General features: G+C 37.7%; 1 protein-coding gene across 4 annotated transcripts in view; it reads left to right on the top strand.

Annotated features, from left to right (window-relative positions):
• Positions 1-12,612, top strand: part of LOC140230788 (uncharacterized) — a 139,681-nt gene extending 127,069 nt beyond the window's left edge. The window contains exons 1-4 of one of the 4 annotated variants that reach the window (XR_011901413.1): positions 840-975; positions 1,720-2,250; positions 5,455-5,525; positions 11,915-11,929. Coding sequence is in view for 1 of the 4 variants with exons in the window: in XM_072310928.1 (XP_072167029.1) it covers positions 5,455-5,525; positions 11,915-12,275; positions 12,486-12,612 (559 nt within the window). In the remaining 3 variants the exon portion in view is untranslated. Of the gene's footprint in view, positions 1-839; positions 976-1,689; positions 2,378-3,457; positions 4,398-5,454; positions 5,526-11,914; positions 12,276-12,485 lie in introns of those variants that run through there. The other 3 variants (XM_072310928.1, XR_011901412.1, XR_011901411.1) reach the window with 3 other exon arrangements.
• Positions 12,613-13,981: the final 1,369 nt, after the last annotated feature.

The following is a 13,981-nucleotide window of genomic DNA, read 5'->3' as shown; positions in this document are numbered from 1 at the left end:
CTGTAACACTAAAGAAACTGGTAACGTATCTGGCGGTGAACTTGGCGACAGGTTTCAAAAGGCTATAAAAAAAGAAGTCAATAAAAATTTTGGAACTTTTTGAGTATTGTGATTAGCACATATGATATGCTCATCGTCCATGAAAATGATATTTGGAAAGTCTGTTTGTGGACGGAGAGGAACAGTAAAACATAATTCTGAAATAGCCGGCGACACACTCTAAGAAAAAAAGGTTCTCAAATGGTTCTCGTCGGCTCCAAAATGGTTCTCATCAGATGGTTCTCACAAAATGGTTCCGATGAGCACCTATAAATGGTTCCCAATCGAAATGGTTCCGTTCGTCACCATTTGCTAGTATGCGACCCAGTCCCCGAGTGTTATTTGTGGTACTCTTGCAGGTCAAACAATATCTTTAGGTCCACTTTCATTTTTCCCCTTGCTGTATATTCAAATGCCAGATGTAAGAATCACCAAAACTGTGGTATTGGTACAAAAATATTGTATGTGTTTCTACTGCTGTGATAATAAAAAGTTCATATTGTTTTTTATCGTAGACTAATGACTTCTCTTGGCTGCGTGCCAACTGACAGCTGCCACGATCCAATTTTAGCGCTCGATCAGATATGCGTACGCGTAAACATACACATACTAGTACTGCACTGTAGGACTATGTAACCGCCGCGGCACGCGCCGCGGCTATATTTAGCCCTGTGCTGCCTGGCTGCGCCTATGCAAGCCACCACAGCGGCAGGAGAGTGCCAATGCAATACCATGCATGCAGCTAGCTATGTACGTGTGGCGGGCCCGGGTAGACACTTACACATTTAGGTCTATGCATCACCAGTATCACACCCATAACGAACGGCACCTGGTAACGTTAACATTATAGACATTAATTTTGCCTGAAGTGGACTGGAAACGTGTCACTGTCAATTCCATTCTCGCCATGGCAGTCATCACAATTTAGGAGAATAGGTAAGATTTTTAGTTTTAATGTGGTTTTATCTCATTTTTAGATGATCGACAGTCGTTGGTACAAAATCAAATTAGATTCATCACTCATTTTTCGTTTTCAGTCAGTGATTAACCTTTAACGGTTAGCTAGATCCTAACGTTAATGTTTTAGATCTAATTTGATCGAAGCTGCTATCTTGTGTAATGTTTACCAGGTACAGTAGATCCAGATCTAACAATAACATGTTAGGCCTAACACTTTACAATTAGAAATTTGGCATAGCAATAGCCCATATGGGCTAGCCCGAACAGACGCCGTGCGGGGCCGGAGCAGGGCTGTCGCGTTTTTACAGCGACTGGGCCGGGCTAAGTTACTTGGCTAGGCCTGCATATGTAACGTGTATGCCTATTAAAAATAGAGTCTGCTAACTCCGAAACACAGCCCGAACGCCGAAGGCAAAGATAACTGTACAAGGAGCGCCCCGGGGTAAGGTCTACTACCGGTAACCGTTCTACATGCAATAACTTTTGTTCTATAAGTTATAACTGTCATTGTTAACGTTAGAGCCAATACTAGCAATAGAGGTCTGTCTACAGCTGGCAGTAGGCCTAACTTTTAGGTCAAAATCTCTTCAATATGTTTTCAGGCTTGTTCTAAGTAAGGAGTCACGTCATGTAATGCCGTGTTCTGTTTATCGAATTATAGCATGACTTTGTTTTATTAACGCGGTGTAGGTCTATTGTTTCTTTCAATTCATATGTCAGGGAAGTGGACACACCAACATGCACAGAAACCACGGAACAAGAAACTCCGGCCGGGACGATGAAGCAGAACGTACGTGTTTGGGAAAAAGGTAGACTCTACATTGATCAGAGAGACAGCCTGTGACAGACCGTTGACAACATCGGCCAGAACCGTAGGCTTAACACTTGCCATGAATGAGCTGGGCGGCCACAAGAATTCATCGATCAGAATAAGAGCCCGGGATAGCCCATTTACAGCATCAGCCAGAAACCGGACCTGGGCTAGTCGAGAATGAGCTGTGTGGCTAAGACGATACATCGATCAGAATGACAGCCCGTGATAGCCCGTTGACAGCATCAAACAGAACCCTTGGCTAGTCAAGAATGATCTGGGTGACCAAAAGAATACATCGATCAGAATGACAATTTTAGCCCGATAGCCCGTTGACAGCATCGACCAGAAACCTACGCTAGCCAAGAGTGAGCTGAGTCAAAGAAAAAACGCTGATGCTGCCAGAGAAAACCTTTGAGAAATATGTAGATAGGGTATAGGTAAGTCCGTTTGCATTGACTTATAGTGTATTTTATAGCTGCTCTTTCAGAATCTGCCGTCAACCAAATATTCATGTCAGGCGACTTTTTGTTGGTTTGTGTGATGGAGGGTCACATATGTTTTGTTATGATCCCAATACAGTATTTGAAGAGTTTGTTCGCAAAAACCGATAAGTCCATTTTTGAAGATTTTGAAGTACGGTCTCTGTCATAAAGTACAAAATAATACCTTTTAAATGATATTTTGGTCACTGCATATAAAGGTACATTTTTAAAGTTATGGTCAAAAGAAGCAAAGATTTTTTTTTATTATTCTCTTTATTTTTCTTGACCTTTAATCGCAAATATCTCCATTTGGCAACTATGGACTTATCGGTTTTTGCAAACAAACTCTTCATTTGCAACTTACAATGTACCAGTGATAATGTTTCACTATAATGTGCATTTAACAGCTTTGAATCAACTGTATTGGGGGGGGGGGGTAGACATAATGAGATCAGACCAGATGCCAATCTGAGAAGTGGAGTCATTCATAGTTCTAAACTTTAAAAGCACAAACGGAAAATGCTCGTTATACTTCTCCAGTCATTGTGTGGTCGATTTCTGCACACTTTTAAAGTTTGCACATAGACTAGTAAAACGTATTGCATTTATACCCACGCAGGAATTACGTATTGTGTATAGAGAATTGAAGATTATGTAATTTATTTCAAAGCACTGATGCACCTCTTGTCACCAGTTTATATTGCTTTTGCAGACATACAAAATGTACATGTACGTGGTGGTGGTGTTTAAAAGACTGTTGGCAAATTTGGTGAACAAAATGACAAATGCTAACAACATATTATTGTCATAGGCAGGTTATAGGACAGCAAATTCAAACCTCAGCTTTAGGCCTGCATCATATATAGTTTACTCTAATGAATTTGTTGCTCTGCTTTAAAAAAAAAAGTAATTTTTTATTGATTCCAAATGTTACATATTTTAGATCATGGTTGAGGAATTTTGTTCATTCATGCTTGTGAAACTGTGTGGGTGTGGTATCCTAACTCTTTTCCCCTTGGGATTCTTATTATCCTTCACATTATAAACAATGTGTTCTTTTCTTCTTTTTGGGTGTGTGTGTGTGTGTGTGTTTTCGTAGGACATGCTGTAAACTGTCAGAAGTCATGATTAACCTGAATTGATACTCTTCTTGTATTTACAGTTGTATAGATGAGTCTGTGGTGCTTTCAAATTGCAGAACAGCAACAAAAAAGGTCACTCGTATACAAACAAAGATAAGTTAATTCAAGTACTCGACGTTATGAATGTGAAGTGAAGAAGTGTAAAGCTTATCCTATCCCAAGTATCATACCAGCAATATAATGTATGTTTTCTGTGACAATACCAAAGGTCCTGTTTAATGGAATTTGGAATTGTTTTCCTGCCCTTTGTAGTTGCTTTTAGGACAAGCATGCTTTAAAAGAAAAAAAAAAAAAAAAAAAACAACAACACCGAACAAACTGGCAAACATGTGGAAAAAGTTCCTCATACTTCTTAAGTAATGTACTTGACTTCTGCCTATCTTAAGACTGACACAATTACTGTATCTCATCCATGCAGGAATTATTTCACAGAGAATTAGAAATTTTGTTATGTATTTCAAAAGCCTGATGCACCTCTTGCTATTTCATATCATCTGTACAGAGATGTGTGATGGTGTTTCAAGAACTGCTCGGTACACAAATGACAAATATTGTTGAAAAAGAATTAGTAAACAAATGAAAATATTTTGTTAAGAATATTTGACAGATTATAACATGACAAATACAAACCTCACCTTTAGATTGTAAAAGTTAAGGTGAATAAATACATTTCTGCGAATTTGTGAAAGAGCAAATTTCTATGGTTTTCAATTATTGAGTAATGTTTCATGAAAAAATATTGGTGAATGTCATGTACATGTATTCATGCTTGTGAAACTGCGTGTGCATGGGTGTGTTATCCTTGCTCTTTTTTTTCCAGTGTCAATGATAATGTATGACATGCTAATGTATTGCTAATGTACATGTTTTGAACGTATGTTTGACTGATGAGATGAAATTCAGATGAATTCATTTCATTTCAAATGAGTTTGTGATGCACATTTTCAATGCAGATAGGTAATGTACCTTTAAGAATGGTGCCAGTGAAGCACCTTACCAGCACTGCATGTGAAACACACCAAAAATACACAGACATCAATTCACATACTACATTCTAAGAAAAAAGAAAAAGGTTCTTTTGAGCACCATTAAATGGTTCTCAGCACTGTCACAATAGCGACACCTTTTTTGGAGCCTGTGAGAACCTTTTTTAAATGGTGCCTGTCAGCACCTTTTAACATTGGTGCCCATTAGAACCTTTTCCAATGAAATGGTTCCCGTGAGCACCTTTTGAAAAAGAGTCAAAAAGGTGCCCATCTTTAGTCAAAAAGGTGCCCATGAGCACCTTTTAAATGGTACTCACGAGCACCATTTCATCGGGAAAAAGGTTCTAATGGGCACCTTTTGCAAAAGGTGCCGACAAGCACCATTTCAAAAAGGTTCTCACGAGCACCTAAAAGGGTGTCGCTATTGTGACAGTGCTGAGAACCATTTAATGGTGCTCAAAAGAACCTTTTTTTCTAAGAGTGCACTGCGTTTTGGGGTCTTAACGAAGTTTAACAGCAAAATTTTATACAAAAAGGCAGACAACCGCATTTGATCGTGTTTATATTTAACAAATAAAGTCCTCGTGATATATTATAAACATTTGAATAGTATCTAATAGGTTTCAGGGAACCGCAAACTGTCATGGAATGTCGGCGACACCAAAATTCCGTATTTGAACGCTTTTACTGAGAATGGGCCAAATAAGCATTTACAAAACCTTAGCTCTTGGCAATTGGTTGGAGCAACGAAGAGCTAGGAGACTTCGATCTTGCACATAAATTATTGAAAGAAAGAAAATACTTCGTGGCTTGTAGTAAAATGTATCACGTAATATCAACAAGAGCAGTTGACCTATCGTATCATCCAGCAAAGTCTGCCTATTTTGTCATCTTTGACTTGTATTCTATTTCATTTGTAATTGCAGTTTTGGTTTTATTTATTGTTATTTGTATGCAGTTTTGATACTTATATTGTAACTTGTGGGTTTTTGTGTGTTTTTTTTTTTCATTATCTTTGTTCCTTACCCTAGTGCAATCCATGACCTGGACTTGAATACGGCAGCTTTGATGGACATCGTTGACTTTCTCCACGGCCATCAAGGTAACACGTGACCAAGGATGTTTTTGGGTAGACTAACTGGCCCGTGCCTTTTTTCGGAACATTCATTGACTTATAGTCTGTCAGTTCACTTTCTGTGTGTATGCGTGTACAATATTTTGTGTATATGTATTTGAAAAAGGGTATGTGTATGCATTAATCTACGCTTACTTTCAACATGTTTTACACCTTAAAACTGTTCACTTTTAAACACACGTTCTTAGTTCTTGTTTCTCTTTATGTACATTGAAGTTTCCTTATGACTTCTAGGACGTACCTAGTTTATAATAACCATACGGTACAACTATTTCTCTATCTCCTCCTATCAAACCAGAATGTCCTGTGGTACTCCCTGTGGTACTTATCAGTGCCAAACAATGTACCACACAAAATCAATGGTACCACAGGAATTATGTGGTACTTTATCACAGGCTCGGGTGGTACTCCCTGTGGTAGGCTCCTATTTTGGTATCACACTTCACTACACAAGCATTATCATGTTAACACGGGTACTGTGTGGTACTCCTTGTGGTATAGGCTACTTGTCGGTATCACACATGTAAAACTCAAACATGTCAGCACAGGTACTGTGTGATAATATACCACAAGCTCGTGTGGTACTCGCAGTGGTACTTATCACCATCACTCATGTACCACACAAACATAATTTATGCTAGCACAGGTAGGACTACTGTGTGCTACTGTACCACAGGCTTGTGAATAGCTGGATGAGGTATCTGTGTGGTAGTGCAGTGTCCCAAGTGGTATCAGAGGTTACCACACAAAGAACCATATGAATATCTTATACCACAGGACTTAATGGGTAATATTAAATGGGTTAGTCAAAAAACGGTTAGTGATTGGCTAAACACAGTCACGTGATGGAGGTACATTCGTTATGTTCGCCCATGGGCGAACATTCTTGGAATGTTCTCCCATGGGGAAAAAAAAATCACGTAACAAATAACAGAAGGCCTAGGACCGCGCGCGCACAGTATATAGATTTGGCTCTGCGCGAGCGATCATGATCATGCGAGCGATCAAAATGCTTTGTGCTGGTGGTTGACGTTGACGTTGACGTATTTGACGTATTTGACGTATTTGACTAACCCATATAATAGAACAGATGATGATTTTGTTGCCGGGAACATGAACCCAACGTTCTACCCTCAGGGTTTGAAATGCTATTTCGGGAGGTTATAGCATTTCAAACCCTTTGAGTGGAACATTTGGTATGTTCCCTCCCCCGCCAGTCATCATCTATAAAATGTACCACAGGCTCATTGATGTGGTAATGTCAATGGCTGACTGTAGTACCCACGAAGTAATTCAGTTCAATTCAATTCAATTCGATTCGATTTTATTGCCCGTTTCTGGAAATTTGTTTTGTTTGCAAGCATACACGTTACATCGATACATACATGCCAGAGCATACGCACTATACAGGGTGGCCCAAAAAGAACGGAACACCTAAGATCTTTAATTTCAGCAATATTGTTGCAAATATGTTATTATTTTGTATACTATTAAAAAGGCCATTTTTTTTTCAAATACAATGACACCAAGTTCTTTAATTTTGGTTAATGTGCTATGATTTTAGGACCATTTTTGTCAACCCTTGCAATTTTCAAAATGTAATCATTTTGCACTCTCAGAGATAACGAAACCAGCGACAATTCGGCTTGTCATAGAACTAGTATTGTTCACAATGTGTGGAATGTGGGGCGAACAATGACAATCACACCGTAAAAAAAAAAATGTAAAAATGATCTTGACAATTATAGAAGAGAAAGTATGTGCTGTTACGTATGGGACCAGAATTCATTTTTTTTTTCTGGACATTTTTTTCAACCTCAAAACTCTCTAAAGTTATTTCATTCTACAACTTGTAACTCAGTGTGATGAAAGTCACAACTCTCAAGATTAGCAGAGGTAAGTTTCATGTCATGAGGCAAAGCCCTCATTACAGGTTATATAGACAGACATGACGTGTTACGTATGGGACAGTCACGTATTGGACACTTGTTTATGGGTATTATGCGTAATTCTTGAAGTAAAATCAATTAAAATTACTCAAATACTGATTCAGATTGTCAAGGGAACAAGATTTCCCAAATATTTACCATCATAATCATATTTAACCTTATGTCGAATTTTTATGTCCAACCTGTGTAGGCCTATGTATACCCTGGATTTTTATCAGGATAGTTACTACTGAAAAATTGCATAGTAAAGTGTTCACTTCCATTGATGAAGGGCAGTTTGTCAATCAGTTTCAACAAAAAGCAACTTGACACAAGAAATAGTAATTTTGCTAAATATGCAATATCTGCTGCGCGGAATCCAAGTAATTGAGTAGATATTATGATGTCTGTCTAGCAATCAGGTCGTTGATTCGAGTCACACCTCAGTATGTATACCAATGAATTTGATCATGGCTACTACTAAAAACTGAATAAGGACAATTTGTTTGGTTTGTCACTTGCAATAAAGATAAAAAAATATGCAAGAAACACCAATTTGAAGTAACATCTTCACTATCATCACATTCATGGGTTGCAGCTATAGCTAGAGCTCTACATGGTATGGTGAACAGTTCCCAATATAATTGAATTGCAGTCTTTTAATCTGCTTGTATATTCCGTCGCAGTACCCTTTAAGTCAGAGTCTCTACTTAAAGAGACTGTATAGTTTTGGTTCAGATGGGTATTCTTATTTAAATTTTTGCAAGATAATTAGAAACTTCTTTCATGAAATATTAAAGAGCATAATTCTAAGAGGAATTCAAAGTTAACATGACAAAAATCCCTTTTGAAATGACTGAGATATCCCGAAGCGTGGTGTCCTAATAAAAGGTGTGTCCGATTTTATTTGTTAGGACCACTTCCTTTTACTTTGTTTTTGATATCTCAGCCATTTCAAAATGGATCTTTATCTAATAAACTTTGAATTCCTTCTCGTATCGTATGTTCTTTAATAATTCATATAAATGGTTTGTAATCATCTGAATCCTCATTTCTACGAAAGCTATATCATCCCTTTAATGCTAATTTACATTGTGTATTTTACCATCTCTCCCTCCCCCTTTGTTAAAATTGTTTTATTAATAGTCAAGTACACGTATTACTTCAAGTGTCTATACGGTAACTGAAAAGTTGCAAAGTGGGATGTTTTCTGCAGAATAATTGACCATTTGTGTACTGAGAAACCTTCCCGGCTCGGTATACAAATGTACATGCATTCACATGCAATATGTACGAGGATGTCCTATACATAATGCATTTGTCCCATCATTAACATCATTATTTAATTGCCTAATAAAAATATCTCTTTTACTATTTTTTTTTCTTTCTATGGTATTTAACTTCTTTAAACAATAAATATGAATTTGCCAGAAGAGCGCTCGACTATTAAACCTTTGTAATTTCAGAAAAACAAAAGATAAAAAAGAACCTCAATTTGTTACGTATGGGACATCTCATAAAAGGACATGAGCTAATTTGCATAATTATCTGCATAATCCCTAAATTTACATACCAACTTAAACTATTTCAAATGATGGATTTTCTTATGTCCACATATTAATAAAGTATTATTTTCTTTCCTTTGAATTAATATAATTTTTTTTTTGTAAATGTCCCGTACGTAACGCTGTATTTCACATGTATGCAAATGAAGCCCTTGAAATTTGCATAAATTCACATAATATGTTTTTTTTTCCTTCAACTTCAACTCGTAAGCTTCAAAATTATACCAAACATGTCACTATTGAGCAACAAAAAAAAAGGAAGAAATTTTACCTTCTGAGGCCAGAGGGGACATTATCTTGGACTTGCCCCATAGTATTTTAGCACATTCCCGAGAATGTGGGCAAACACCAAGTTGCTGCATCCCATACTCTACTTCGGACCCTATTTCGTGATTTTTCAGGAAAGATATGAAATCTACCCCTGATCATGTATATATACAATTTTGTACTACACGATTTGTTTTCCCAATCTAAGCCCTAAAATATGCCCTTTCCTCGAAAATTTCGGGTACGATACATGTACTGAAGACAACAATAATAGGTAATGTGACCGCCTGTGTGTGAAGATGTGTGTGTGTGTGTGTGTGTGTGTGTGTGTGTGTGTGTGTGTGTGTGTGTAGGGGGGATGCATAGCATTCATGCATCAATAAGTGAACAAATGGTTTACCGAGTGTATTATACTTTCAATTATGCAAGTAAAAGATATTAAAAGATATTACGTGTAACTGTTCACCTTGTGATACACTCAGGAAAAAAGAACGTAAACACTTTTTCGAGTTCATATTTTTCATACAAGATTTCTTGAAAATCAATGTATTATATACCATATAACAGGTAATTTGATTGGCTATCAAATAATAAGGTTAATTCAAAAGGGAACTTTACGCATGAGTGAACAAATTCACTTTTGCCCGCCAAGGCACAAAAGTAAAAATAGCAAAATATGACAAGCTGTCTTTCATTTGGCAATGCCCTTAAAGATAACAATGACAACAAAAATCCAGTTTAACACAATAAAAGACATGAGTGAAATAGCAAAAAGAAAAAAAAAGATTTTGTTCTCTTTATCTCTTTATAAAATCAAACGAAAAACAGAATGGGAAATCAATAGGCGAAAACAAAATTTCACATTGGGACAAATGGCCTAAAGATTATTAAATAAACAGAATTTCTCTATATTACTCTTTTTATTTAGTAATTTAGGGATTCATGAGATAAATTCAAGAACCAAGAATAATCAACAATTTTCCCAATTTGAAAATCAAATTGAAATCCGTACCATTTTTGTTAATATTGCTTCTTCTCTTATTTCAATTAAATTTGGGTTTGACCAAAGATTCATTTTTCTCCCTTTTTTACGGCGTTTATTGATATTTTGGGCTTCAAAGACATCAGAGAGATCAAAGGCTTATTGTCGAGCCTAACAGAGGTGAGGGAGACTAAGGGATCGCCTGCGGCGTCTGTCCGTCCGTCGTCCGTCCGTCCGTCCGTCGTCCGTCCGTCCGTAACGCTACGAAAACTTTAAAACTCTTTACTCTGGGCTTCAATTGCAATCAAACTTCGAGGGAAGAGGGGTCATACAAAGTTTTAAATTTTATCATATATGAAGGTCACCTCAAGGTTTAAAGCTCACAGGCACGGGTCAATGAACTTTAGGGCCCAATGTTAAGTTTTTATGGCGCGTTTCTATTATGGGTCATAACTTTTGATCCATAGGTCCATTTGTAACCAAACTTGGATGGTAGATGTCCCTTGGAGAGTGGATGGTCACCACAAGGTCAAAGGTCACAATCAGGGGTCAACAAACTTTTAGAGGCCAATGTTAAGTTTTTATGGCGCGTTTCTATTATGGGTCATAACTTTTGATCCATGCATAGGTCCGTTTGTTACCAAACTTGGATGGTAGATGTCCCTTGGGGAGTGGATGGTCACCACAAGGTAAAGGTCACAGGCAGGGGTCAACGAACTTTAAGGGCTCAATGTTTAGATTTTATGGCACGTTTCTTTTTTTTTGCCATAAATTTTTACTCTTTTATATCTCTTTTTATCTGTTATATTTCTTTTTTTTATCAGTTATATCCCATCTGCGTACAAGAAATGATAGGCACTTGCCTTGTTTTTGCAACTTTATCAATGTATCTAATTGTGTTAAATTTGTCTTTTGTTCTTATTGTTATATGGGAGAGCACTTGCGCATGGATGACAACTTGTCCTTTTTTGCAATTTTTGCTTTTGTACCTTGAAAGAGAACAAACGTGTCCACTCATGCGTAAAGTTTCCCTTTTTATTTACCTACTACTCTGATCGCCAATTGATTACCTTCAATATAGTATATAATACGTTAACTTTTAGCCAAATATTCTATAAGAAATATAAACTTGAAAAAGTGTTTACTTTCTTTTTTTGCTGAGTGTATTTTTATGTTTATGCCTAGTTTCAACGACTTTCTAACAGGTTATCCAATTTAAGTTGGCGGGCTAACATTTCGTAATTATCGTCAGGTTTGGAGATCCATGCAGGCAGGCCTGTTAATTTGATAATTTGATCACTTTCATTGACAGATCCCTACCATTCAGTGAGACATTCATTGTTCCTTTATGTGACATTAAAACTTGAAAAAAGTGCAGTTTGTCACAGTTTTTAAAGTTCATGTGCTTGGTCATTCATGGCATTTTCAGCGTATATGTTACTGTTGTGAGGAAAAGGTCTTCTTTTCTCTCAACCAACATTGTGATCTCCATAGCTGACTATTATGACATGGTAGCCCTCCAAGGTTGGATTACCTTGGGTTTTTTTTACTCGCTCTGTACATCTAACACAAATCACATTGTTTATGTTTATTGTTGATTTGTGCCGAATATAGGCCGCTATCCGGTAGCCGTGATCACCCACGTCGATAGTGCCGAAAAGTCCCTCGTGGAAAAATTGAAAGCAGTCCTCGAGGCATCAGGAGTAAGCGACGTCTTTGAGGTGGCCAATGTTACCCAGTGTAAACAAGAGCTAGAGGAGGTTTATCAACTGAATCTTCTGATGTTACTCGAAAGGTGCATGACCGACGCGGACGAGACTCTCGTCTTCAAGCACTACCAGGAGAAGGAAGAGAAAAGAAAGGCGAAGATTCGGGAGAAGTGTTTGCAGGAGGAGAGAGAGAGAGAACAGGAAAGAAGAAGAGAGGCTGAAACTCGGGCTGAGCGTGAGAAGCAGGAGAGGGAGAGAGAACAGGAAAGAAGAAGAGAGGCTGAAACTCGGGCTGAGCGTGAGAAGCAGGAGAGAGAGAGAGAACAGGAAAGAAGAAGAGAGGCTGAAACTCGGGCTGAGCGTGAGAAGCAGGAGAGGGAGACTTGGATGAACGCAGAGGCATTTAGTCGACAAGGAATAAACCAAATAGATTTTTTAATGAAAGAACTTGAACGTGAGAGAGAGCAAAGGAGGTCAGAAGAGAGAGAACAACGCATTCAAACAGCTATGCAGGGGATGGCAAGGGATCAACGAGAGGAAATTCGGCGAATCATGGAAGCTAACCAACGAGAGTCTAGCAAAAGGGCATGTATTCCGATGTAGGTGACCTTTGAACGTAATAATTGGCGTCAATCTGTAAGGGGGGTGTTAGTGTATGTAGAATAAAGTCACTTGTCAGGATGGCTTATTCTCACCCCGAATACATAATTTCATCCAAATGGATGTATCACACAGAAACATTAAACAAACCAAATATGTGGGCGTCAAATCAGTGACAAAGACAATGTGGTACGCATTGGATTACATTAATCACCTTGTTGGTGTTGAGATTTATTCAAAGTCAGGCATCAAAGCAACCAGTTTGATCTCTTTTAACCATGAAAAATAAAAAGAGTTATTATACATAAACAAATGACTGAGATAAGAATGACGCGTACTCACATATAAGTCCACTCTGATATTCAATGAAGGGGATTGGGTCTCTAGCATTCATTATTCGCGCAATATGCTCACAAATACAGTCCTCGCGGTCGACTTAACATGCTAACTGATGGCGAATCTCGTTGGAGCGCTCAGTTCATGAAGTGAAGAGGAGCCGCGAATGATGACTTGAAGACATCTCTGCGTTGAGTTGACTCACACATACAGTTGGTGGGGGGGGGGGTCCATGTCCAAATGAAAGTTACTTCGGGATTGCTACACATTCCGAAAGCTGTCTGGTCCTCAAAACACTCCACCACTTTACAAATCTGCTTTGAGGAACTGATGCTGTCTTTCATATATAGGTCATACTAATTTATGCTGATGTTTCGTCGACATTATGCATTGACAAATGTTTTTCATACCTCTTTAAGCGATTAATGAAAAATTAGTCAAAACATTAGAAAGTACCCACTTACCCTATTAGCTTCGCTTCATGAATAACGTTAAGAACAATCTTCCACAGCGTCTGGTATCTTGAACGACAAAGTGTTTTCAGTGTAGTTTTTATTTTCAAGAATGAAAAGCAAAAGCTTTCACAGAATATGACTTTGTTAACATTTAATGATGTGCTTTGACATGTAACAGACCGCATGTATTATAATGGCTAAGATAATGGGAACTCACTCCAAACTGATTTGGGGTCATGACGCACTTGTGGAGGGCAACGGAAAAAAAAAAACTTTCTTTTTTTTTGTATGTTTTTATTTACCTGTGTGTGTGGGTTTGTTGTTGTTTTTTTCTTTTTGTTTTGGGGACGTTAAAACAAAATTTGTGTATCCTATGAGAGGACGTTTCCTAGTCAAATCAAATATTGGCATGTGTGCTCAAAATTTGAACATCGAAAGACGACACAAAATGCATTATTGTGTAGGCTTATAAAGGCATTAATATAAAATACAGTGTATGCTTATTTTCCTAAAGCATGTGTCTTACCTACCACCACACAAACCTTTTCCTTCATAATTAGTGATAGTGACATTGTACTTTC

This window comes from Diadema setosum, chromosome 7, assembly GCF_964275005.1.
Source record: "Diadema setosum chromosome 7, eeDiaSeto1, whole genome shotgun sequence".
NCBI lineage: Eukaryota > Metazoa > Echinodermata > Echinoidea > Diadematoida > Diadematidae > Diadema > Diadema setosum.
This window is presented reverse-complemented; position numbering and strand designations above follow the sequence as displayed.